Source organism: Ascidia mentula, chromosome 2 (assembly GCF_947561715.1).
Source record: "Ascidia mentula chromosome 2, kaAscMent1.1, whole genome shotgun sequence".
Classification (NCBI taxonomy): domain Eukaryota; kingdom Metazoa; phylum Chordata; class Ascidiacea; order Phlebobranchia; family Ascidiidae; genus Ascidia; species Ascidia mentula.
The window spans coordinates 9,175,202-9,199,215 of NC_138567.1; the positions used below are offsets into that span (position 1 = coordinate 9,175,202).

The 24,014-nt window shown below is 35.4% G+C and overlaps 7 protein-coding genes across 7 annotated transcripts; 5 read left to right on the top strand and 2 right to left on the bottom strand.

Moving 5' to 3' along the window:
* Positions 1-453: 453 nt before the first annotated feature.
* Positions 454-1,362, top strand: LOC145888814 (DNA replication complex GINS protein PSF3-like). The gene has a single exon (XM_082979673.1). The coding sequence runs from the start codon at positions 473-475 to the stop codon at positions 1,091-1,093; it is 621 nt and encodes a 206-aa protein (XP_082835799.1). The 5' UTR covers positions 454-472; the 3' UTR covers positions 1,094-1,362.
* Positions 1,351-4,298, top strand: LOC145888812 (U3 small nucleolar RNA-associated protein 6 homolog). Its single transcript, XM_082979672.1, has 7 exons — positions 1,351-1,491; positions 1,560-1,753; positions 1,840-1,963; positions 2,100-2,326; positions 2,404-2,654; positions 2,885-3,531; positions 3,976-4,298. The coding sequence occupies exons 1-7, from the start codon at positions 1,405-1,407 to the stop codon at positions 4,270-4,272; spliced, it is 1,827 nt and encodes a 608-aa protein (XP_082835798.1). The 5' UTR covers positions 1,351-1,404; the 3' UTR covers positions 4,273-4,298.
* Positions 4,299-4,736: 438 nt separating this feature from the next.
* LOC145889339 (protein YIPF3-like) lies at positions 4,737-7,042 on the top strand. The gene is made up of 8 exons (XM_082980276.1): positions 4,737-4,873; positions 5,173-5,364; positions 5,423-5,575; positions 5,645-5,737; positions 5,809-5,940; positions 6,003-6,119; positions 6,244-6,367; positions 6,549-7,042. Exons 1-8 carry the CDS (start codon positions 4,811-4,813, stop codon positions 6,683-6,685), a joined length of 1,011 nt encoding a protein of 336 aa, XP_082836402.1. The 5' UTR covers positions 4,737-4,810; the 3' UTR covers positions 6,686-7,042.
* Positions 7,043-9,633: 2,591 nt separating this feature from the next.
* LOC145888737 (uncharacterized) lies at positions 9,634-11,557 on the top strand. The gene is made up of 10 exons (XM_082979563.1): positions 9,634-9,837; positions 9,909-9,995; positions 10,070-10,152; positions 10,210-10,305; positions 10,384-10,562; positions 10,634-10,799; positions 10,862-10,916; positions 10,985-11,048; positions 11,168-11,282; positions 11,371-11,557. Exons 1-10 carry the CDS (start codon positions 9,738-9,740, stop codon positions 11,500-11,502), a joined length of 1,077 nt encoding a protein of 358 aa, XP_082835689.1. The 5' UTR covers positions 9,634-9,737; the 3' UTR covers positions 11,503-11,557.
* Positions 11,558-11,889: 332 nt separating this feature from the next.
* On the bottom strand, positions 11,890-13,402 carry LOC145888739 (BRISC and BRCA1-A complex member 1-like). Its single transcript, XM_082979564.1, has 5 exons — positions 12,990-13,402; positions 12,747-12,932; positions 12,354-12,611; positions 12,154-12,240; positions 11,890-12,082 (listed from the first exon to the last, which is right to left on the bottom strand). The coding sequence occupies exons 1-5, from the start codon at positions 13,314-13,316 to the stop codon at positions 11,906-11,908; spliced, it is 1,035 nt and encodes a 344-aa protein (XP_082835690.1). The 5' UTR covers positions 13,317-13,402; the 3' UTR covers positions 11,890-11,905.
* Positions 13,403-15,153: 1,751 nt separating this feature from the next.
* LOC145888543 (uncharacterized) lies at positions 15,154-22,733 on the top strand. The gene is made up of 22 exons (XM_082979316.1): positions 15,154-15,329; positions 15,499-15,573; positions 15,631-15,707; positions 16,116-16,227; positions 16,599-16,722; positions 16,908-17,611; positions 17,830-17,938; positions 18,270-18,353; positions 18,414-18,585; positions 18,719-18,867; positions 19,157-19,281; positions 19,628-19,799; positions 19,963-20,091; positions 20,240-20,367; positions 20,563-20,754; positions 21,061-21,277; positions 21,439-21,615; positions 21,682-21,735; positions 21,807-21,872; positions 21,928-21,984; positions 22,053-22,127; positions 22,250-22,733. Exons 2-22 carry the CDS (start codon positions 15,538-15,540, stop codon positions 22,576-22,578), a joined length of 3,288 nt encoding a protein of 1,095 aa, XP_082835442.1. The 5' UTR covers positions 15,154-15,329; positions 15,499-15,537; the 3' UTR covers positions 22,579-22,733.
* On the bottom strand, positions 22,465-23,842 carry LOC145888544 (uncharacterized). The gene is made up of 6 exons (XM_082979317.1): positions 23,622-23,842; positions 23,421-23,535; positions 23,120-23,213; positions 22,949-23,060; positions 22,744-22,890; positions 22,465-22,570 (listed from the first exon to the last, which is right to left on the bottom strand). Exons 1-5 carry the CDS (start codon positions 23,714-23,716, stop codon positions 22,749-22,751), a joined length of 558 nt encoding a protein of 185 aa, XP_082835443.1. The 5' UTR covers positions 23,717-23,842; the 3' UTR covers positions 22,465-22,570; positions 22,744-22,748.
* Positions 23,843-24,014: the final 172 nt, after the last annotated feature.

Sequence of the window (24,014 nt, forward strand, 5' to 3'; positions counted from 1 at the left end):
CGATCAAACCAATGTTTTTCCAAACGCAAAACATGTGTTTCGTAAAAATCCATTAAGTCACGCTTCACTGAACCGCGGTAAAGCGTGGGTATGGAATCTATGGATATGCTGCACTTTTTGAATGAAATGAAGTATGTATGTACGTGGTACGTATTCAGTATGGTACCAGGATAACAAACTCAGACAGTTTGGTAACTTTATTGGTTGCAATTATGTTTGTCTGTTAATAAAGGCTAGACCCTGTCAGGTTTTTCTGTCACAAATTTATAACACTAAAATTTTTGGTCTCATGCTTAGAAAACGACTGTCCAGGAATTATCGTGTGATCATGTTAGTATCAACAGTTTGTTGTTTGTAATTACTAAATAAATCTTGTTGGTTCTTTTAAGATGTTTAAACATGTGTAAAATGAAGTATTTTTTCAATTGATCGAAATGTATTTTTGCTAGGTGGAAAAATTTTGAGGATTGATATGAGTTTTATATGCCCTCCTGGGGGTGGTCTGAACCAAAACTATTTAAGTATTGATGACATACTTATGTCCAGTGAAAAGATACCGAGTGTGTTTCAGGTGTCTGTCAAGGGTCTGGGATTTCTTGATCCAAGCACACATAAGAAGGACATCGATGTTGGCTCCAAAATGGATCTGCCACTTTGGTTAGCTAGCAGTCTTGCTCATCCAAGACGGAAGTTTGTAAGCACTGACTACACAAAGCCATACAAGGCCACTTACCGCGAAATCCTTAAAGCTGATGCAAGTGTAGTTGACTTACACAAATTAGGTCCACACTTTTACTCATTTGGACAACAACTCTTGACATTGGAACATGGTGAGTCAATCTTACTGGCCAAATCCCTGGTGTTGGCATTTAGTGATAGATTTCGCCGGATAATGGACTGGTCCAGTAATGCTATAGACTGTGATAGTGGGCAGAGAATGGAGACTCTTGATGAAGTTGAGCGACAACTATATCGCTTGGGACAGAAGTCCTTGCAAAGTTTTCAGCAATGGGAGGTTGGGGAGAGCAGAAAGCTGGAAACTTCAGAATTTGTTTCACGGCATAGAAAGCGAAAACGAGATGCAGTGGATTGAATAAAAACAGTAAAATAAAAGCAAGAAAATACAATGGCAACCTGGAATTCTAACTTTTTTGTGTTAAAGATACACTAGAGGGCAGAGATTGGGATGTTCATAAATAAGATCATCCTCTCTTCACAAGTGTATACATATGATTGTTGGCTTATTTTCAATCATACAGCATCAGTCTTTTGTCGTTTTCTTGTAAACTAGTTAAAATTACACATGTATATAATTTATTTAAGCATTCTACATTTTTTTATGTTTTTCATAATCTTTGTTAGGTAAGTTAATTTAATCTTGAACCATCATCAAAAATTTACAAGATGGCTGAAAATGTGCATCACTGGACCGAGCAAATGCTTCCTGAGTTGGAGCAAATGCACAGAGTAAATTTATTCACAGACAAAGAAGTATGTACATATTGTGTTTTGTTTGTTTACGTATTTTAGTATTCACACCTACTTTTTTGTATATTTAGGTGAAAGCCATTATTAAGAAAAGAACTGCCCACGAATACAAACTTGTTCGTCGAACAAAAGACAAAAAAGATTTTCTGGCATACATACAGTATGAGGTAAATCTTTTGGATCTCATTCATAAACGCAGAAAAAGGGAAAACTACTATTTCAAAAAGGACGAAATTGAATTTGCCATTGTAGCTCGAATTCACAGGTGATATGTTGTGTGGTGTTGTGATGACTGTCGTTTGACAAACATTGATATTAATGCGTATATTTCTTGGTTAATTTTACAAACAGACTTTTTAAACAAGCTACATTTCGATGGGCTGGTGATTTAAAACTTTGGTTTTCCCATGCTCAGTTCTGCATTAAGTGGAAAAAAAGAGTTCAACTGAGCAAGGTCTGCACCAGATTGTTGCAGGTAAAGTGATTATTATTTTGTAAAGCCTCTGTCCATAAAACATGTCATTAAACTCCAGTGACTACCATGTTAAGTTATTTTTTCTGTGCATCTTGTATGTCTGCAACACACATCAAATTTTGGCCATATTCTCTAGGTCCATGGAAACAAGTCTAAAATTTGGGTCCTTGCAGCAAAGTGGCAACTTGAGTGCAGTGACTCAGTAGAAGCTTCCAGAGCAATATTTCTTCAGGCACTTAAAAGTTTTCCAACAAGCCAATATATTTGGTTGGAGTACTTTAGAGCCGAGCTTTTATACTTGGAAAAGATCAACCAAAGACTTTTTTTGCTTTCTGGTGAACGTGTTGCCGGTGTTGATAGCAGGTGAAAAGATGAGATAGTAATATATGGTACAATACATATGCTTTTTCAAAAGTAATACACATATGCTTTTTCTGCAGTATGGGAACAAACGAAGCCATTTTATTGAAAGGAGGTGCAGTTAAAATTGTTTACAAAAATGCTGTGGCAGCTATTGGTGACAATGTAGATTTCCAAATTAATATTATGGAAGTTGCTGCATTGTTCACATCTTCAATACCATGTGCTGAGCAGATTGTGCAAGACCTTGCAGATGACCTCAAAACAAAGTATAGCAATAATGCCAAGGCACTGGCGGCTGTTGCTAAACTACCCTTAAAAAGTGAAATTGGTAAGATACCAAGTATGCTCTGCTTTTAATATTTTTTTTTTCTATTTGTGATGATGATAATGGCACTTGCATAAAAGGTCTGCTCGGGTACAAGTTTTACTACTAGTTTAACATATTTAAAAAAACACATAAACAGGTCATTATATTTACAGCAAATTGTTAACATTTTGGTTTGCTAAAATTTTGTATTTGTATTTCTGCTAAAAAAATTTTTTATGTTTATTCGACAGATTCAGGATCACCATTTTTTGTAAATGAGACCGAAAAAAGAGAAGACTTGTGCTGTCAGGAATTTGAAAAGGCAATGAAATGTCTCAACACAATTGAAATGTGGGGAGAATATTTTGATTTTCTTAACGCCCTTTATAACGACAGTTTAACCCAAACATCTCAAAAATGGAAACGACTGAACATGTTGCGAAAATCGAGGTTTTTTACTTTTGCCTACTCTGCCCATAGCTCCGACAAACTTAATTCAGACAGATACTGTGTTTTTGTCAACCATTTACTTGCCAATGGTTGTTTGGACGAAGCACTGAAAGTGATCAAGAATGCTTATGAAAAGCTTCAAGATGCCATTTTATTCACAAATCTGACAAAGATTTCCTTCTTAGTTTCTCAAACCAATCCTTCGCTTGTTGATAAAAATGACCTGTTGGGACAGTTTCTTTCTATGAAGTGCAATTCACAAGGAAACACTATGAAACAACTGGGAACTTTTTGGCTGCAACATGCGATAATGATGAACGAATATGACATGGCTAAACAGATTATAAAAAGTATCATTCATAAATGTGGAAAGGATGAATCAATTGAATGCCAACAGTTGTATTGGAAGTGGATTGCAGGAACCAAGGGATTGTTGGATTTGTATGAGGTATGCAATAAATATCAAGGAATAATATTTTAATAAAAACCTGAAATCCAAACTAGTTACTCCAAAGAATCACGATTCATTTGCTGTGAGACAGCCATTATTATGAAAAGAACTGCCCATGAATACAAACTTGTTCGTCGAAAATGACAAAAAAGATTTTCTTGCATAACTGGTTATTTCAAAGAATCACTTCGATTCATTTGCTGTGAGACATATCTGCTTTAATCCTCATGGTCTTGTTATCATGTGTGGTTGTTTGAAATATTTGCTGTAAATAGCAAATTTTATAGGTATAATAAAAGTTATGGAGCACAATTAGAAAGCACCGTTGCATATATCCAAAGCCCAATTTTAACTTGTTTATCTGATTATTTGGTTTTGGATGATTAGTGGTTGTGGAATTGTACTCATTCACACAACTGATTGTACTCTTTTGAATTACAGCTGTTTAAGGAAAGTACACCTCTACTGCAAAAGCCAACGCTGAAGCAGTACAGATGCGTGTTGGGTGTAGTGAGTTGTTTTGATGCCCCGAAAGTTGCCTTCCAATTTTACGAAAATGCCTTAGATCACTACGGGTCAAGCGATCCAGATATCTGGATTGAATTTATCAAGTTGAAGGAGAGACAGGGCGGCCAAGATGCGATGGATGTTGGCAAAATTTATTGGCGCGCAATGAAGACCCTAGAACCGGCACTAACGGAAAAGTTCATTGGGTGTTACACGTTGTTAAATTTGTAACCGATGCAAGTTTTCGCAATAAAATGGTATTTGTGAAAGCAAAAGTGTAGTATGGATTCTCCAGCTGTCAAGAGTGACTTTTTGTCGTACACTTTCGAAAAAAGTTAACGCCAACCCTCTTGTTTTGTTTTTTTAAATCAAGGAACGTCTGTTTACAATGTTGCCTCGTTGGCGCAATGAGCTTCCGCTATTGTCAGTTTCTCACCGAAGTGAACAAATCAAGGTACCAACAAAATCGCACAACTGTACGATAGTATTTTAACCACAAAATCAAAGCAGTTAGTAAAATATGTTAAGTACAAAATATTTTGGGAAACACTGTTTTCGTACTTCTGCAATGAATGATGTTGTGTGTTGTGACGTATTAGGTCTCAAATCACAAAATTCACAACGTTTGTCTGCGCAGTGCTTGCTTTCCCAGCATAACTAGTATTAGTGTTTGTCACAATAATGTAAAAAAGTATTATACTTGCAGATATTAATTAAATATCACAGTTATTCAAATGATGGTGTAGGCTCGCACAGCAAATCGACGAGAATGTCCATTAATCGAGATGAGTGGGGTGGGTTTAGCAGTGGCGATGAACAAATGCCTGGTCCGGTAAGTTTCTAAAATATCAATCTATCGTGTTTTGCATAAGTATCTACTTTACAGTTGTATATGTTTATAAATACTATCTATGTCTTTCTATGTTTTAAATTTACTGCAATTCCAACAAAAAAGTTAAATAAAAGGTCTCTTGAAGAAGTTTATTTTATTGTGAAACAAGTTGTACTGTGATGTTTGTTGCCCAAATTTACCGATTGGGTAATTCCTATGCAATGATTTTTTAATAATTGGAATTTTTCATCTTTTAGTTCTATAAATTGCACAATTGTATAGTAAATAAATATTTTTAGATGACCCAATCAAGCAACACGGCTATAATTGATATGAGTAATGTGGAGGACTCATCTGCCACATCAAGCTTTGAAGATGTTGGTGACGTAAACCAAAGGATGAAAGACACAAATGACACTCAGCAAGAGTCCTCAAATCCTGGAATGATGGATGGAATAGGTGGAAATCTTGGCAAGGCTGTAGCAGATCAAGTACTGAGACCATTGGATAAATAATGACACTAGCAAAAGTAACTTGCTTTCAATCTAGATGTGGCAAAGTGGACATCAACAAGCAAAGAAAATGCTTGATGTTTATGGTAACATTGACATCCTTCGACCATATTTTGACATTGACCCAAAAACTCTGCTTTGGAGAATTGCATATTCTTTTGTACCATTAAAAAGTTTATCCACTGCACAGGTGGTCTTTATTTTCCAATATACATGCATGTCTGAATTAGCATTTATTTATATTCAAGCTGTATTTTAGAAAATTCCTAGTGAGCTCTATGGACCTTCAATGACAGTTTTTACGTTGATTGCAATTTTGTTGATGAACATGAAAAACTCTGGAACAGTTCTGGTATATATACATTCTCATGTCTTTTGTCAGGAAGTTCTGGCATTAAGGGCATTCCCTACATTATTTTTTAGCAACAAGGAACGTTGATGGGAACTGCATTTGGCATTTGCTTTGGATATTGGTTTGGAGTGTCCGGCTTCATGTATTTTCTTGCCTTCTTATGCAATGCATACATCAGCGTAGTGCAGTGTCTCACACTACTGGTAAATATGGAAACAAATATTTTGTAAAGGCCATGTTTTACTTATTTGTTAAATCTTTGCAGGGATATGGAATGGTCAGTCATTGTGTGATTCTGCTTTTTGGGCATTTTACCCACTTCTCCCATGGGACCTTCTACATTCTTTGGGCATTAGTTGCTGGGGCTTCGGCAGCAAGAATGGTAAGAATTTTAAGCCCTTGATTTTATTCCACTGCAACACAAAAATATGCAGTTCCAAAGTGTTGGTCAAATTAAAGATTGGACAGGAAAGGCTGTTGGAACACACGTGCTTTTCTTTTTCTAGATAACTGTTCTGCTATCTCGCACTGTTGGAAAGTCACAAAGACTTATGTTATGTATTTCTATTGCATCGTTACACATGCTTTTTCTTTTATATCTTCACTTTGCGTATCACCATGTGGTTGAAGGTGAGATGGATTTCTTGGTTTTAACAATGTTTTTTTTTACCAGTTATTTATTGTGGTTACTTAAACCCAATCATTCAAAAACATTTATGCTGTTCTAAACGCTCTGTTGTTACAGGACAATTGACACATTTGTATCCTAATAGAACCAGGAAACTAGACTAAGTTTGTATATATTTTACAGAAATTGTGCATTCACTTGAAATGCATGAACCAAGCAAATTTGAACCAGATGAAACTGTCCGTTCAATAAGGGATGCTATTGACCAGAAGATAGATACAGCACTTGAAGTTAAAAATGGCTCTATTAATGCTGCATGAAATTGAATAATTCCTAATGACTGATTGCACATATATTCGATGTATACGTTTTAAGTGTCAGTAATCTGTTTTTACTGGCATGAAGGGCATATATAAAGTATGGTGCTTCTATTTGCTTGAATGTATTATTTTTCTGGCTTGCAACTTTCACCATCACATAAAAAGAAACCATTTTTTACCTATAACTAACACAAAGAATGCTTGATAAAAAAAATGTGGTGTAATACTGTAGCTGTTGAAATTTATCTGGAAAACACTTTTCACCTTTTACTTTCATGTGTTATTTATTACTGCTTTTATCCAGTGTACAAAAGTTTGATGAATGCGTTATTGATCGTATAGAAAATACACCTTTATGTAACACAAAGTGAGTAGGCATTTCTATTTTTCTAAATCATAGATTACCGAAAAATGATTTTTGTTTGGAAAATGTTCCCCTGACTCCGAAGGGAAAGTATTGTACTGCAGTTCACGGAGGAGTACAAAGTTGTTGGGCTTTCGAAAGTGTGTTTGTTTTGATTTGACGCAATTAACATAGACATTTGAAAGTGTGCGAACCCATAAAGTATCCATTGTAGGCAAGTTCGGTTAAAATCTATATACGATATAACAACTTGACAAGACGGAGATACCGAGGTTGCTTGTGTTTTAGCATAGTATACTCTTATGGTAGTGCAACCATTGTCTCCGTCACGCATGACTTCCAGGAGATCAAATGCGACTTTTTGCATACGAAGAGATAGGAAACTCGCATATAAATTGGAATTACTTAAAACGTGGGTAGAATTTCGAGCTGAATTTTTAGTATGTTAAAGTTAGTTCTATATTGATTCCATTAACTAAAAATATTAAATATTTCCTACCCTTCTTTCCGAGGTACGGTGATGTTTTGTTGATTAGTTTTTTGGACATCATGTGTGAATGGAAGTTTTAAAGTGTAAGTGTACCACCTTACGTAATATTTGGTTTAAGTATGTATCAACGTACCTGTGTTGACGTAATAAATCTAGTGACGTAATCATGACGTCATTTTACAGGCAGAAATATGGTTATAAGGTATCCTATAGTGTAAAAATGCGTTTTTTTAGCTATTGTGATTTTCATGCAAGATTCAATTCCTAACTACAAGCAATTATGCAAACAATATAGATCATCAGATGACCAAAGGTCGAAATGCTTTGGGGCTGCTTGCTCTGAAATAATGTTTGTGAAACTGGTGAAGCCTGTCACAGACAAAAATATTTTGAAAAACTTGAAGAATACACATACAAATTTTTGTAATATGATATGTTTCATAATCACCTACAGTTTTTTCTATGTGAGTTAGCTTGTTGTGTAGATGTAATCTTGTGTGTATTTGCCATACATAAACATACTTATGAATTCTTTTAGGTTGTTGTTTACAAAATTCACAGTGTGGGGAAACAAAACTAGATAAAAAAATAAGCAATACATAATGTGCCTGTTAACTTAGATTCAAAAATGTATTTTTCAAAGAAGCTTTGGGTTTCATGTTGTTGAAATATATTCTGATGCTAGCATGAAATGAGTATTTCCTTTGCAATTGTACATAAACAAAGTATCCTGTTTACTTTTTGTGTGGTGATTGGTTTTACTAGACAGGAGTTAGTCATACATTTTGATTTATAATTTATTATCATACCATACACCATACAACTTACAATAATTTTAATATATGAACACATTAAATGTTTTCATCAGAGACAGAATTCAAATGATATAAATTTCTGGAGGTTGGTACAAAAATCTTGTTTCTTCATCTGAGAATCCTGTAGATTGTCTGAATTTTTTTTACTTCTGTCTTGTTCTGGCAAAATAGGATGTGATAAGTTGGACATACAAATTTAGTCAAGGAAGACAGATTAAGTAGAGTTTTACTTTAAACTGCAACATGCGAACTTGTGACATAATACCACAATCTACTAATTTTGTTTGGTCACTTAATTAGTTTTTGATACATATTCACACATCAAATGATCAAACCCTATGAAAATATTACATCAAGATGTAAGATACATGCAAAAATAGATTAGCAGCACATTTATAAATATCTGAAGACCCAGAATAACTTCAAAATATAGTCTACTTATGGCAGACTACGTTATTTTGCCTTAAAATGTCTTTTTACAACAAACAAAGCGGTTTTAGCCATATCAGTACTAACAAACTACGTCATGATTACGTCACAGTTAGATTACGTCAGCACAGGCATGTTGAAACACACTTAACAACAAAAACAAATGTAAAGGGGCATACTTACGCTTTTTAATTCCATTTGCACACGGCCTTCAAAAAATTCTTCAGAAAAACGATGCGTTATTTCAAAAAAGGAAATGATTTATTTTTTATTTTTTTACCCATTTGAATCAGTATAATACTTATTTTAACATACTAAAAATTCAGCTCGAAATTCTACCCACGTTTTTAGTAATTCGAATTTATATGTAAGTTTCCTATCTCTTCGTATGCAAAAAGTCGCATTTGATCTCCTGGAAATCATGCGTGACGGAGTTTCCCACAGACAATAAAACAAACAAAGAAAAGAGGAGCCGTTGCACTACCATAAGAGTATACTATGGTTTTAGTCAGAAAAATGCTTTTTTTGTTAAGTGCCGTCATACATTTTCGATTGATGTTAAACATCGAGAGAAAAAGGTGTTAAAAGGATATATTTGTTTTTAATGAACTCGTTGTCTTTCTATATTTTACCATAAAATACTAAAACATTCTATGATATTACCCAAAACTCCAAAAAAGAAGTCCGTAATAACGTTGTTACGGTCGAACAACGCCAAGCCTCCACGCCACCGAAGCGTAACAAAATCGCTTACACATTTAATTTTAAAACCGAAATCCGTTTTAAAGACTGACACTTGTTCAAAACTGTTTTTGCAGGCCTGTTATTTGCCATATTGGACTGGTATTAGGTCACCTAAATAATACTATATGTTTTAGCTTTGTCTTGTTAAAGTGTTTTATTTTAGAGCTGTTTGTCTTCGCTTTGTTTTATATGCGCTAGCAACGTTTTGACATGGATTCCATTGAATTTTCCGACAATGAAATCAAGAGTCAGCTAGCAGCTTTAGGGTACACAAATGTATCAGAATCCAGGATGAGACAGTTCAAAAAAGGTTTGTCCTGAAAACTTCTGGTTTGAAGTCACTTTCATAGTTTAAATTTGTATCCTTTTTCATAATTTTAGATTTGCACCGTTTGATTGAGCATGATAGATCTATGAGTGGAAGTTCATCATGGTTTACTGGAGTATCATCGCCAAGCTCTAACTCTGGTAAATGTTTTTAATTGTTCTGGGTCTCTGTTTTCATTGGATTATAGAGTAACAATATTTTATTTTTTGTTTAGATTTTAGTGAGAGCGACAAACACAAGCTGTCTGGTATGTCTTATCCTGCGACTTCACTTAACCGTTTTCAACCTCATATAAAGGTATTTAAAGTTTCTACAAAAACCAGAGGAAAAACTAACCTCTAACATAACCTATAGGTGGCACCTCGACCACAGAGATCAACAGACTCATTGGATACGCAAGAATTGTCAAAGACAACTGATCTTTCACTACAAAGCTCAGCCCAGGACAAGGTAACAATTTAAATAAATTGATGTAATTAATATGTTCAAGTTTATCTGCTCACACCTACTTGGTTTGCATTTAACTAGGAGAATTTTGAGGTGCCACAACCCAGACACTATGAATACACACTACCTAAGAATGTTGACACACCAGCATCTTCATCCCACTTTGTGACCGACTCCTCACAGCAAGAATCAGACAGTGAATCTATTGACAGCACATCCAATCTCCCAGGGAGGGTCATTAGAAAAAGAAAAGTGTTAAGGTGTGGATATAATTTTTGTGATCCAGTTAATCTGTTTTCTCAAATGTCAAATGTTTGTTACATCCTTAAAGGAAGCAAAGTGATGGCACACCACGAATTTATGATGAATCCTTGATAAAAGACAGGCAGGGAACCTATAGAATGCACAACCTATCAGTAGATGATTCAGATCCGAGGTTGTTCCAGCCATCACAGAGGCACAACCTTCCTCCCCGTCCTCACAGTGCCCGACCCACGGTATGCTTTTTAATGCTCCAAAAATTAAAATTTTTAAAAAAGTTGTACCACATGTATTTCAGTTCAAAAAAGATGTGAACTTTGAAGCATTTGTGGGTCCTGACCAACCACCATCATGTAAGAATTTTTTGGATCTGTTTGTTATTTGAAGTTACATGATATTAAACAACACACTTGCAATTTAGACATAAGACCCAACACCAGTCATCCACATACCAGAAATATCAAAAAGACTGACCCAGTAAACAGGTGATTTTGTAACTACATACTTTGGTACTGATTCTTGTTTTAAAGATAAATTGCTGTAGTATTGAAACACTCTATATATAAACAGCAGAATGAAAATTCCCAATATTTTTACATGCCAGATATCATCAATACAAAGATTTCTGGACAAATGTGAAGGCACCGGGGGAAAAATCACATAAGGATCTTCGCTGGGAAGTTAAAGCACAGATGATGTACAAAGAGGAACCTGCACCTGTAAGTTTATCTTATTTGAAAACAACACAAACTTTCCTTACTTATCAAAAAATTTTCGAAGTAAAACTTTCAATAACTATGTACACAGAAACCACAACGAGTATACGTTCCCAATACTTATGTGGTCCCGACCAGCAAAAAGCGCTCAGCCTTGCGCTGGGAAGTAAGACATGCAATGGAAAGAGGCTTGCCCGTGCCAACTGCATTTGATGTTTACTAACTGTGAATGTATTATTTTTCACCTATATTTGCTTTCACATTTCTAAGTCGTGCTTTTTGAAATAAAAGATGTTATAGTGCAATGCAGGGTGGTTTATTATAAGCATTGGTCAAATAAATTTGCTGTATTAACACTAAAATCATTTGAGAAAGATTATTTTAAGTGCTTGCTATAATTGAAAGAAAGTGAAGACAGGTTTCTTCCTCCATGCAAAGTATCAGTAAACAATTTGAAAAATTTTCAGGCTTTTCTAATAACAAATTTTCATTGGTTCCGGTGAATATTGGACTGCACTATCTTCCCACAACACAAGTACAGTAAATAGATGGTTGACCAGATACAAATCGCCTCTTCTGGCAAAGCAACTGTGACACTTTTCAATATGTATATATATGAAAAGAATCTATTCTTGGTTGTGAATTTCATAGGTGAAGTTTGTTGGTTGTCGCTGCCTTTGAAGTGGGTGTGCCAGTAACTTTGCCATAGCATTGTAAAGCAAAGACATGCTTCCTTCCAAACCCACTTCAAGGACATAGGAACTTCCATTTGCATCCAACTGACATAGGCTTGTGAATATTTCCTAAATAGTACAGTTTTTTGTAAAAGTTGACCTTTAACATGGAAAAAAACCTGCAAAATAATGTCATTTACCGTGACAAGATTTTCTTCTGTTGGCTCATCATGAATGTACACAGAGTCAACAAAAAAATAAGGACTTTTCATCAATTTTTGAAAGCTCTGCAAACAATTTTTAGGCTATTATTCTTGTTCGTTATAAAGGCCTTGTACAAGAAACAAAATAGGGCAAAAAATGATATGTATAAATAAAAGCTAATAAAAATCCAATTCACCTCCTGCCCATTTAGAAATTCCAACTTGGATCCAGATCGCCCATATACAAAAATAAGGCGAACCACATAAGAAGGTGCAACTTGTGAAGGATTCTTCACAACAGGCAAGGTAACATGCTTTTCTATTTGGTCAAACAACTGTGAGATGTTAACGGAGCATTGTGCATCTATATCACTGTGCTTCCCAACTTTTGGTGTGTTGCTTATGTCTTGCATCATAAACATAACATCATTGCCGAGTGTACTGAAGTCAGATATCTGAAGACAAAATGTATAGTTATATTTCACTAATACTATTTCTACTGTGTTCTGATAACAATCAGATAAATTAACTATCCCATAAAAACATGTGAAACTACAACTAGTGGGATCTGACTAGTTCAATTTTTCTACCAATTGAGCATCGTCGTTCAGCATAAAAAGAGAAAATTCATGTCTTTTGTCAATCGTTGACTTGGTCATCACAAATTGGCGAATTGCTCCATTTAAAACTTGCATCACTGATGAATGTTTTATCGCTGGCTTTGTCCGACGAAAGTGCTCAGTGAACATTTTGCTTGAGTGATCAACACAAAGAATCTGCGAAACAAACACTAATAGAATCATGCGAGAGCAAAATAAAAACAGTTTACATACGATTTTTTCAGGGCAGTTGACTTTAGGAACTGATACATTGTCTTGTGCGCTGGATGACAGTCTTTTCAGAACGACTCTTGGTTTTGGTTCAGGCTTCGGGGATGGTGAGCGTTGTACTTCAACATTTGTCTCTATAGCGTTCACTTCAAATTGAGACTCTTTGTTTTGGGCTTGATTTGATATATTTGAAGTAGATTGGGGTTGGTCACATGTTTTATCTTCCTTATTAACATCATCATGCTCTTGAGGCAACCTTCGTTGCTTTGTTATGTCTGCATAAGAAGGTGGGCCAACGGCCTTTTCTGTGTCATTGTTGTTGCTTGCCATTTGTTACCTGTTTTCTATCATTACAATTGTAACATACAAAGAATTGCTTTTTACTAACCTTGACACAAGAAAATGTTAATAGCAAGGATTTTGTCACAAAATCTTGCTTGAAAAAATGGGAAATAATATTTCAACAAAGGTTAAACCAAAACCATAAAAATCTCAGCAAAGACCCCAGATATGACGAATTTTATGGTTGTATACACAAATAGCTTGAGTATTTATTTACAATTAATAACTCCCAAACAATAACATTTAACTTTTTCGTTACTTACGACAGTGCATATTGTTGAAACTTTTTTTCGATGCGGTTCGACGCCCTCCTGATTACGTCGGTCACGTGACTTTAGTAAGTTTTAAAATAGGGTATTTCCCAGATCTAAAAATGAATTGGATTTGTTGCAAATACAGAGCACAATGTATTGGAAATTGTATTGTCGTGCCGTAAATTAACCCATTACTATTTGACAGTGAGTCAAACATCGTTTTTATCAACAATATCTTGCTATGGTGCATGACTGTTGTGGGGCCAAGGAATTCATGTGTAAACTATCAAATTAATAAACGTGCCGTATCAGTCTATATGTGTTAAATTCTTTCTCTGATTGGCACTCTTTTGTAAAAGACTGACTTTTGTAATGTAAACAGTACACAAGCTTTCACGATTTTCCCTCGCTTCGTCAGGTGTAAATGAACACAATGCGATACAAAAAAAACGAGCGCAAGGCGGTCTTTTCTTCGACAAAAGAGTGCCAATCAGAGAAAGAATGTGTAAACTATGTAATGTCATATTATCTTATAATGTTCAGGCTTTAGCCTAATTATAAATACCAACAAAAATACAATATGCACAATTCATGTGTACTTTGCATGCCAAGGGGATATCAGCCCACCTAACAATTTTTATTAAATTATATTTTTAACTGTACTAACATATCTTTCCTAAACAAATGTTTTGTGTGGCTTTATGTAAAGTTACATTTTGGTGAGATAAAGATAGATGATATGCATATTTAAGAACCAAAATTTCCATTCAGCATAAGGCCTGACGCATATTGACAAGTATCATTAACTGACCTTGAAAACCTTTGCCCACATAAAAGTCATTGTATATTATTATGCTAAGGCCTTTATCATGGGGGACATGTAAATGCATTTAAGGTTGTCCAAAGTTTAGAAAAGTAATTTTATTTTTAGCTTGGGCCTGTAGTGGTGTTTTTTCTCTCCCACCCAAGTTTGTATTTGAAACACTTTAAAATGATAACTATCTGACTTTGACACTGCCTATGTTTCAATTTGGTTCATGTTCTTAAAAGCATGTAAATGAAAACTGTGTTATGAAAATGAAGTACAGGTTTATATCTATTCAAACCAACTGTTGGTATATGATTTAATTTTGGCAGAATATCAGTACATATAATATATATATTATTATCTGTTGTTGCTCAAACAGACATATGTGTAAACAAACATCTTCTGGTGAATATCCAAATATCACTAATAAGCCACTTACCATTCCTTGAGAATTTTCACATGCAAATCTTGTGTTGTAAATACTTTATATTATGTTTTTTTCATGCAATAATACCCATGATTAACGTGGTGCGTGATGTATGTTAACATAACATATTAATGTAAATGCATTTACATTTGTTGGTGATATTTTGTGATAATGAAAATGATTATTGTGTGACATTTTGTACATATAAAATCAGACAGCACTTTGTTAGTGCCTTCTGGCTATAGATAATACTTATCGTGTCAATCTATTATTGTCGCTTTCTGTTTTGACATGAAGTGCCATAGTGCAATTTCTGCGTACATTCGTGACATGAGTAAGCCTGTGTCTAAATGTGCAATTCACTAGATTGACTGAATGCCTTTAAATCATGAAGCGGATGCATGGAGAGGAACTGAGCTGGGCCACTGCCTCATGTCACGTTTCCTGCTTACGACCTTTTTTCGGTGGTGTAAATAGTGAGCAAGCAATATACCCCAAGCTGGCGGCTGCAAGTAGGTTTAATTAGATTAGAGTGATTGACACTTTCTTACTCGGCATTATGTTGCTTTTGTAACAACAACTATTTTTTATGTTGCATTGGACAGTTTTGTACATTCTGGTCATGAAACCAAGTGGATACATACTGACAAATTGTTTATTGTAATTGATGTTTTGTTAAAGATGAGCAACATACTGCAGTGCCAGTGAACAGGAAGAAAAATGGAAAAGCAAGATGGCACAGATATGTATTCAAATGTACGTAAATAATTTTGCTGTAACTTTCATTTTTTATTTTCTTGCAAATGTATTTAGTTGCTTGATGCCTTTGGAAGTGATGTTGGTTCAACTCTTGATGACTTGGCAACTGATTGGGAGCAGTATGACAGCAGGTACCGGTCTGTTTCTATTAGTGTCATGTAACACAAAGCTGCTGTTGTGTTTGCCGCAGTGTCAAGTATGTAGGCCTGTGGCGTGTCTGAAGTCGATTGCGTATTGTTGAAAATAGCATGATGCAGTGGGAGGCACAATGACAGTTAAGGAAGTCTTTTGTGTGAACAACTTATGAATCATATGAATAGCTGGGTGTGAATAGTGCATATTCATTTGTAACTATTTCTGATGCCAGAGTGTTGCCATTTTCAGCAGTCAGTTGATCTGTTTTTACACCTGCTGTGGCTTACCACTTATTTCACGGCATGCTTAAATGTAGCAGCTGTGTTGTAGTGATTGATTCTTTACATTTTAATTAGGATTTATTTGTTTTGTGGTTTTATTGGACTTTGATAATATATATTTAGGCAAAGTGAAAGTGGTCAAAACATGGAAGACCTGGGGAAGCGAATGGCTAAGCCATTGTTCTTTTTCAATCCTGTGTACAGCATGGTTAATAACAATAAGGAAGTACCTGTGGTAAGTGTCTGTTAGTTGTTTCTCTACAGGGGAGGTTACTTCCTGTATGAAAGCAGGCTGGTAATTTGATCCAGTACTGCTTTAGAGGTTTGTAATATATAAATTAAATAAAGTGTATTACATTGTATGCTGCTATAAAGGCTCATATTATTTTTTACAAAAACATATTACCACTTTATCAAAAAAGTAAAAATATCTTATTGTTCAAATTGTGTTTACTGTCCTGCTTTTATAATGGCACAATAGTATTAATTATTTTGGTCACAACAACAACCTGGTATAACGGATACATAAATATTTTACATGACTATTATTTACAATGCTGTATATACCATTTTTTTGTGCTTAGTTGTTTGTTGTATTTGAGGCAGATACGAAGGCCAACATTAATTCCTTTGGCCGAACTGAACAAAAACAATAAAGATGAGCTGAGAGAGAGGGCGGATAGCAAGTCACATGAGAAAAAGAAACATGGACTGTTATCAAAGATTGCTGGTATGTTGTTTGCACTTACAAAATTTTATTGTATTTTTTTTGATAGTATTGGCAGTTTGTTATGGACACAATTAAATAAAATTACCACATTATTACAGTGTTTAAAAATAGATTTATTGAGGAATTTTTCTGACAAAGAACATGTTGATTTGTGTTTGAATTCTCAGTTAACACTTGCCGTTTAGGGCTTGGGCGACGTCACTCCAAAGACAAGCTTGAACCTTACAGGAGACCAAGCACGGAAGTAAAACTTTCTGAAGAGTCAATTGTTGAGGACATAAGCTCTTTCGCACCTGTTGAAAGCTATTCTAAACGAAGCACTCCTCTAAGCAACAGCCCATTGACAGTAACACCTGAGAAACCTGCAAGACATTCTTTGACATCAAATCTAGTAAACAATGGGGATGAACCCGAAGTGGCAAAACCTGTACCCACGCCAAGAAAAAACAAACCTTCGCCTGTGATGCCACGAAAAGAGGAGGAAGAGAAGGCCAAAGAAACTATTGCTGAATTAAAGAATGTGGACTCCGGTAGCTCTTTCTCGTCAACACACTCTGATGAGGGAAACATGAGTGACGATGGAGTAATTACAACAATGGCCGATGTGATAAATGAGGTTTCCACGGCAGAGAAAGAAAACAATTGTGCTGAAGCAAACCCTACCGAAAACACTGACATAAATGGATTAGATGAAGCAAATCATAATACTGGGGAAGTTAGTTTGCTAAAACGCAACAAGACGATAAAGTGGTCAGGATCCCGTAAAGCACCAGCCCTCATTCGGGAGTTCACCAGACGACAGAAAACTCGCCACCTCACCTCTGACTCTAGTAACCTGGGTAGTCCCAACAAGGAGGTTGAGTCAGCATTGCTCTCCAATTCAATTATGGTAGTTGTTCCTAAATGTTGGCAATAAAATAATAAGTTTCAGACAAAACACATGTTTTAACTGTTAAATTTGGAATAAAACTTGACATTGTGTATTCAAACATTTTTTCAACTTAATGCAAGTGTTTCATTGGTTTTAATATGTATAAATATATATATAGTCATTTAGCATGGTAAGAGTGAGAAAAACAAATTTTTCATGCAAACACAACAAAACAGCAGGAATCCCCAAGGCCGAGGTCCTGCACGCCATCACAGCAAACAACAAGCTTTGGGATGGATGCAAGCGATCCAACATCAACAGCAGATGAGAACACTGAAGCTAAAGGTTTTTTAACTTTATTTACGTTCATGCCCAACATTTAATGTTAATTTGTAGTTTTTTATCCAACCATAGTATTTACAGAGATGGTGGAATCACTTGCGGTATTTAAAAAAAGGATATATTTTTGTCAGCAAACTTACTATAACAATGTTAAGTTGTTTGTGTTTGGCAGAAACCTAAAAAATTAAATAATTAAAAAGTTGTTTTTAATAAAAACGCTTCTTAATTTGGACAACAGCATTCAGCTTTCTAAAATAATTTCCTCTTCCTGACAACTTCCTTCCTTGCACTACACAGCATGTGTTGGTCACAAAATTTTGCCAATATGTTACAGGTGAAGCAGCACAAACTGAGACTGTGACAGGTCGATTAATTCCAGAACCAACCCATGCTGAAGACACCCTAAAATCTCCAACAGGTAAATTGTTGTAAACTCAATAAGACTTACAACTTTTCATGCTAAAAACTGTTCTGCCAGGCAGTGGAAATAAGCGGGACAGTGCTTTTATTGTTTTGTCATCACTGCTGCCTCCAGCTCCCCGCCTTAGAAGGACGCAAAGTTCAAAAGTCCGTGCTTATCTGTACAAGATGGGAACTAATTCTAACAACGCACTAGGATATGCTGTGGGTCAATTTATCCAGCAAACCTTGTAAGTTTGTAAACTAGTTGTTATGATAAACTGTTTTCTGAGGTTTTGGTACCTTTAACTGTTAGAATGCACCTAGTAACAACAAAATTTTGTGTGTGAAAACTATTTCACCCAACTTTGGTTTGTTCAATAGAAAAAACAAAGAAACACGCCCGCTTGTGCTACTCCATGATATCAGAAGCTTTCTGACAGATATCAAGCGATATCTTATATCCAACCCTCACATTGGCGTTGTGAAGAAGATTCAAAAAATTGTCAACAACAATTCCAGTGTTGATGTTGGTAGGTTGTGAAATTCATGCACACAACAAAATGTAACACAACATATCCAAACAAAATAACAATATTGTTAAACAGAGGAAATATAGTTATTAAAATACCATGCATTTGATTGATTTTATGTAGGAAAGGAGGTAAATATATAAATACATTCATCCTTATATTGTCTTACTACTGTTTACAAATTTCCCTATTATCGTTGCCCAACTTAATCGAATTACTATTGGCTATATATGGATTTAGGCTAATAAGGTGACAGCTGCATCAGAGTAAATCATACCACTGCTTACAGAGGGTGCTGTGGATGATTCATTGGACAAGCTTGTGCTCTATCCTCTACACAGTGCAGTATATCGATGCCTTGTTATTGACTATACCAAGATTGGGCAACTCAAACTCCTTGAGGAGGCCATCCATGTATGTTTGACTGTGGAAGTTAAGAATTTTGTGATTGTTTTTTCATGGGGTTGGAAAAAATTTCTACTTCCATGCAATAGAGGAAAACCAATTTTAAAAACTATATGTTAACAATCACTTTATTTAAAATTCAAATTATATGGTATTTTTAAAATTGCGCTTACGTCAGTTGCCACAGCCACGACACTGAGCAATTTTACTACTATTCGACAGTTCAAACAAGCAAACAGCATTATGCTAAATTCATATGACGCTGTGTGCACTTCCTGGATGACTTGATCAGATTATTTCACATGCAAACGTGCATACATGTGCACTACCTTAAATGTGCATTAATATATTTTAGCTTGCAAAAACCAAGACCAACCAGGAGCTTGGCCTGAGACCAACTCTAATACCACCAAATGAGGAGCATTTGGAGGTCATCAAAGGTCATTTTGTGCAACTGCAGAAGACTTACTCACCTTACTACAAACTAAAAGAGCTTTTGCAGGCTGTTACAGTTATTTATGAAAACAGTAAGTGTGGGTGTGTCCATCTTTGAATTGTAAAAGAAAAAAAACATGTTTTATTTCAAGTGTTACACTGCTCTCTTAAATCTCTAGTTTGTGATGTTTTGTTGCAACCTTCATGTGTTTTGGGGTGTATAATTACATTGTTGGTTACATGTTTTTTGTTTAGCCCAGGACATGAATGTGGATGACCATAGCGCAAAAAAGATTGGAGCTGATGATTTCCTGCCTTTGTTGGTGCATTCTGTTGTTCACTGCAATTTTGTGGCAGCAGATATCGAAGCACAATACATTGATGGTACGCATTGTCTGTTGCATTAATTTTTAAATGTATTCAATGACATTTACATTTCCACTGAGACATTTTACATAACATGTGACATTTAAGTAGACAAATAATCTCTTCCTTGACTGTAAGCCATTTTTAACCTCTTATTATATTTAAGGTTTGCTTGATCCAACTCTGTTACTTGGTGAGGGAGGTTACTATCTCACAACACTAATTAGTGCTGTCCAAGTTGTTTTTAGTATGAAACGGAGGGAAGCAGCTCTGCCAAATATCTCAGACCTACAGGTGAGCGTGATGTATTATGGGTTTGTTTACTCAATTTTAATGCACTTTATGGCACATTTTTGGAAAACAAAAATTACTTATTATCAGTTTATTTTGCAGTTGGAGTGCATCATTTTTTTGTGCACTGTTTTTGAAAAAAAAAATACACTTGCCCAAGTATGCAGATCATTATTATTGTGAATTTTCTTGATTTAGGGATTTTTGAAAGTGGGAATATCATCTGTGAGGCGGAAGAGAAACAGCTTAAACAGCACAGCTTCCCCCAAGCAAGACGTAACAGCCACGGAAGATTTTATTCTTCACAAAACCCTGCATGTTCCCCCTGCAATGACAGCCCACAGTCTCTGTCAAATGATAACTAGAAAATTTAACATTGGAAGCCCAGAAGTGAGATGCATTTTATGAAAATAAAACTGTGCTATAAATGGACAATAAATTGTTGCTCATATCATGTGACTTTTTAATAGCAATAGAACCAATCGTGATAGTTGAGTATATACAGTGACTCTGTTTTGACCTTTCATGTATCATCAGCTCTGTTATCTGTTTCATTTTTAACATTAGCACATAGAAAGTGTCATAAGGAGTGTTTTTTTCTCTGGTATTCGAACCCAGGTCATCCTGGGCAAGAATCTCAATCAAGCCCACCACTCTGTATAATATTGTTTTTAAACTATTTCTTGCTTGAAACAGGACTACTGCCTTCATGTGATTGTAAACAACAATGCCCATCCACTGGAACCAAATGAATGCCCCCAACTTGTGAAAATGGACTTGCTTACACAATTTCCTGCCTCAGACTTCTACTTTTCCTTCCAAAAGAAAAGCCTACCAAATACCAACAAACTCCGACCTATTTCTATTATCCAGCAGGAAGGTGTGCTGATTGCAACTTCTACAGTAGTGGAAGGTATATAATGTGGTTTAGTATATTTTCCTATCAGCTTAGCTTCATTATAGTTGGTGGTTTGAATTAATTTTCACAGCATTTGCATAAAATTGGGGAAAGATAAGGTGGTGTTGCATTGAAAAACTCTACATATGTTTGATTCAATATAAACTGTGATTTAGACGTTGAAGGAATTGTGGTTCCAGTACCTGAAAAAGAAGATAAAGCTGATAAACCAACCGATGATAATAAACAAACTGAACACAAGGAGCCACAAGACACACAAAATATGACAGATACAAATGGCGACATGGAGAAATCAACCAATGTTGACAAAGAACCTGAAGCTGTGCAAACAGGTTTACCTTGCACCTGTGCCTTCTGGGACTAGTTGTTTAAATGCATAACCCTGTATCTTTTAATAGTTAAAGATGACATTACAACCGATCCAGAAGAAATCCCCCTCACAAATGATACTGGTAAGCAAAAAATGAACATTTTAATGTGATTGAAAACAATGTTTTCAATCAATGAAAACACTTGCATTCAGATAACGACTGTTTGCAAAAGTCTGAAGATGAAACAGCATCTCCACAAAAGTTACAATTGGATAAAGGTAAGCAAATACTCGTAGGTTTGATTTCACTAGAAAATTGGCTTTTACTTTTTAGAAAATGACCACATATCTGATAAAGAAGTTATGGCAAGTCAAGCAATAGAGGAAAAGGGTATGAATTTTGTGTTTTGGAATTTAGCTCATTCTGGAAATGTCTAATTTGAGAAAAACTTTTTTTAGAAACTGACCATTCGCCGTTAGAAGAAAAAATTGTTACTACTAAAGTGGAGGAAATTCAAGCCACCACGAAAGATGGTAAGCTTCCTAAAAACAGTCATTTAATAAAAAATTGCATTTGATTGTTTTATTGAAAAATTTACATTAGAAATGGTAACAATAAAAGAATTTACTCAAATTCTTTGCAAAATCCTTTACAGAAAGCAAGGAGCAAGAATCAATCACTTCCAACCACAAAGATGATGCAGTTGAAACAGTCACTCAACAGGTCTGCTCAACCGATGAGCAAGTGACGCGAAACAATGCACCAGAAATTTCTGTCACAAGTTTTGCCGAAGCACATATGGATGCCTACATCTTAAGCAACACCCAACTTGGTCATACCAGCCATTCCGGTAGCATGGATGATGTGTTTTCGCAAAGCCTTGCTGCTGAACTGTCACATCCTCACAGGGAGACTGTGGCCAGTCTCACGGAGTACTTTGAAAGTCGAAGTACCAGTGCATCGCCAAAGTATTCTCCTAAATAGCAAGGTTTTTTGAAAATAAGAATGTGTTCTAAGCTGCCGATTCTGTATTTTGTATACTGTGTGTTATCGTAATGGGTGTGTTTTTATTGGTTTATATTTTTGCTGCATATGGTTCCATAATTAACCACAATCAGCAATAAATGCTATACATTGCCGAACATTTACCTATCCTATGAAAGCCATTCCAAGCCTTTGTGCACAACATCTTTAACAAACTCAGTAGCAGTTTTTCCACCAGCCAGATAATCCACAGCCTTTTTTGTGAGGCCATTAATGGCCATTGATGAATCCACTGAATATTCTTTAGTTATCCTAAAGGAAAGGGTAAAAAGAGAATGCCTTTACTAGTTCTGCACCATATCTAACTTACTGATCTTGGTGCACAGAGATTCTCAAACACTTTCCTTTGTATCGGGTGCTAAATGACAAACTATCAGTTTCTTGGACAATGTCGAAGAATAGCCGAGTATCTGAATATCCACCTTTAATGCAAAGATAAAATATATTTAGATAACTTTCAAAAGGCATCCAGATAGCTTACCATTCCAAGCTTGGTTGTAAGAATACATTTCATCATGCCATTGATGACTAGGGTTGATATTAGCTGATTTGGCGAACATAACAGAAGATAGGTTCTTCAAAACAAAAATGAGCGATAAGGAAATATATTTGTCTTGTATATACACCAGATTTGAAAGTTTGTTTTTTAAGCGGCGTTTTTTTTGCGGTGATCGTAATTTTCGTGTGTTAATGCATTAGCTAATTAATATTGCACGAATTATCGGTAAATTTTTGCAAAAGTGCGACATATTTTCCTATGGTATATACACAGTTTCTTGTACCTGCTGCATCTGAAGTAGCTCATGTTTCTGCTTTTCTTTCTTGATTTGATAATCAAGTTCTTTAATCATTGCTCGTTTTTCATCATCATTTTTTTGACCAGTAGGAGTGTCGTTGCTGAAAAATGATGCAGCAAGTGAAATGTGTATTTTCTGAAGCAAACTACAATGAAACAGTACACGTTTTGGGTAGGATCATTATACCTTTGCTGTCCTTGTTTGACCAAAAGATTTTTGAGGAGTATTTGGTACAGTTCCTGTAGTTTCGCTGAAGATGGGATAACTTGAATATCTTCCATGTCAAAATATATCGAAAACTGTATTTTTTTACTGAAATAAACTGCACACAATATTTTAAGATGATAATATGCACACAATGTGATACATGGTACGATCTCTAAAGGGTGCCCCCGCAAGTAGGGTTATTTTCAATCATCTCGCGAAAAATCAAAAATCATATATTTGTTGTTTATCAACAGTCACAATGCCGATTATGAGAAAACAACCGCACACACCCACTCTGGTAAACACGTGAATGACAAGAACCCAAATCATCATGACTCGTCACTTTACTCATTAAAACAGAAATGCAACATT

Excerpts from the sequence above, each read along its gene's own strand:
- LOC145888739 (XM_082979564.1), bottom strand. The coding sequence starts at position 13,316 with ATGGCAAGCAACAACAATGACACAGAAAAGGCCGTTGGCCCACCTTCT. Across the intron at positions 12,612-12,746 it reads TGAACGACGATGCTCAATTG|ATATCTGACTTCAGTACACT; the intron begins GTAGAAAAATTG and ends TTTTGTCTTCAG. Across the intron at positions 12,083-12,153 it reads CAGAAGAAAATCTTGTCACG|GAAATATTCACAAGCCTATG; the intron begins GTAAATGACATT and ends TGTACTATTTAG.
- LOC145888814 (XM_082979673.1), top strand. The coding sequence starts at position 473 with ATGAGTTTTATATGCCCTCCTGGGGGTGGTCTGAACCAAAACTATTTA.
- LOC145888544 (XM_082979317.1), bottom strand. The coding sequence starts at position 23,716 with ATGGAAGATATTCAAGTTATCCCATCTTCAGCGAAACTACAGGAACTG. Across the intron at positions 23,536-23,621 it reads GTCAAACAAGGACAGCAAAG|CAACGACACTCCTACTGGTC; the intron begins GTATAATGATCC and ends ATCATTTTTCAG. Across the intron at positions 23,061-23,119 it reads TTACAACCAAGCTTGGAATG|GTGGATATTCAGATACTCGG; the intron begins GTAAGCTATCTG and ends TTTGCATTAAAG.
- LOC145888737 (XM_082979563.1), top strand. The coding sequence starts at position 9,738 with ATGGATTCCATTGAATTTTCCGACAATGAAATCAAGAGTCAGCTAGCA. Across the intron at positions 9,996-10,069 it reads ATCGCCAAGCTCTAACTCTG|ATTTTAGTGAGAGCGACAAA; the intron begins GTAAATGTTTTT and ends TTTTTTGTTTAG. Across the intron at positions 10,306-10,383 it reads AAAGCTCAGCCCAGGACAAG|GAGAATTTTGAGGTGCCACA; the intron begins GTAACAATTTAA and ends GCATTTAACTAG.
- LOC145888812 (XM_082979672.1), top strand. The coding sequence starts at position 1,405 with ATGGCTGAAAATGTGCATCACTGGACCGAGCAAATGCTTCCTGAGTTG. Across the intron at positions 1,492-1,559 it reads ATTTATTCACAGACAAAGAA|GTGAAAGCCATTATTAAGAA; the intron begins GTATGTACATAT and ends TTGTATATTTAG. Across the intron at positions 1,964-2,099 it reads TCTGCACCAGATTGTTGCAG|GTCCATGGAAACAAGTCTAA; the intron begins GTAAAGTGATTA and ends CATATTCTCTAG.
- LOC145889339 (XM_082980276.1), top strand. The coding sequence starts at position 4,811 with ATGTCCATTAATCGAGATGAGTGGGGTGGGTTTAGCAGTGGCGATGAA. Across the intron at positions 4,874-5,172 it reads ATGAACAAATGCCTGGTCCG|ATGACCCAATCAAGCAACAC; the intron begins GTAAGTTTCTAA and ends AAATATTTTTAG. Across the intron at positions 6,368-6,548 it reads GTATCACCATGTGGTTGAAG|AAATTGTGCATTCACTTGAA; the intron begins GTGAGATGGATT and ends TATATTTTACAG.
- LOC145888543 (XM_082979316.1), top strand. The coding sequence starts at position 15,538 with ATGGAAAAGCAAGATGGCACAGATATGTATTCAAAT. Across the intron at positions 19,282-19,627 it reads TCCTTGAGGAGGCCATCCAT|CTTGCAAAAACCAAGACCAA; the intron begins GTATGTTTGACT and ends AATATATTTTAG. Across the intron at positions 20,755-21,060 it reads TTAACATTGGAAGCCCAGAA|GACTACTGCCTTCATGTGAT; the intron begins GTGAGATGCATT and ends TGCTTGAAACAG.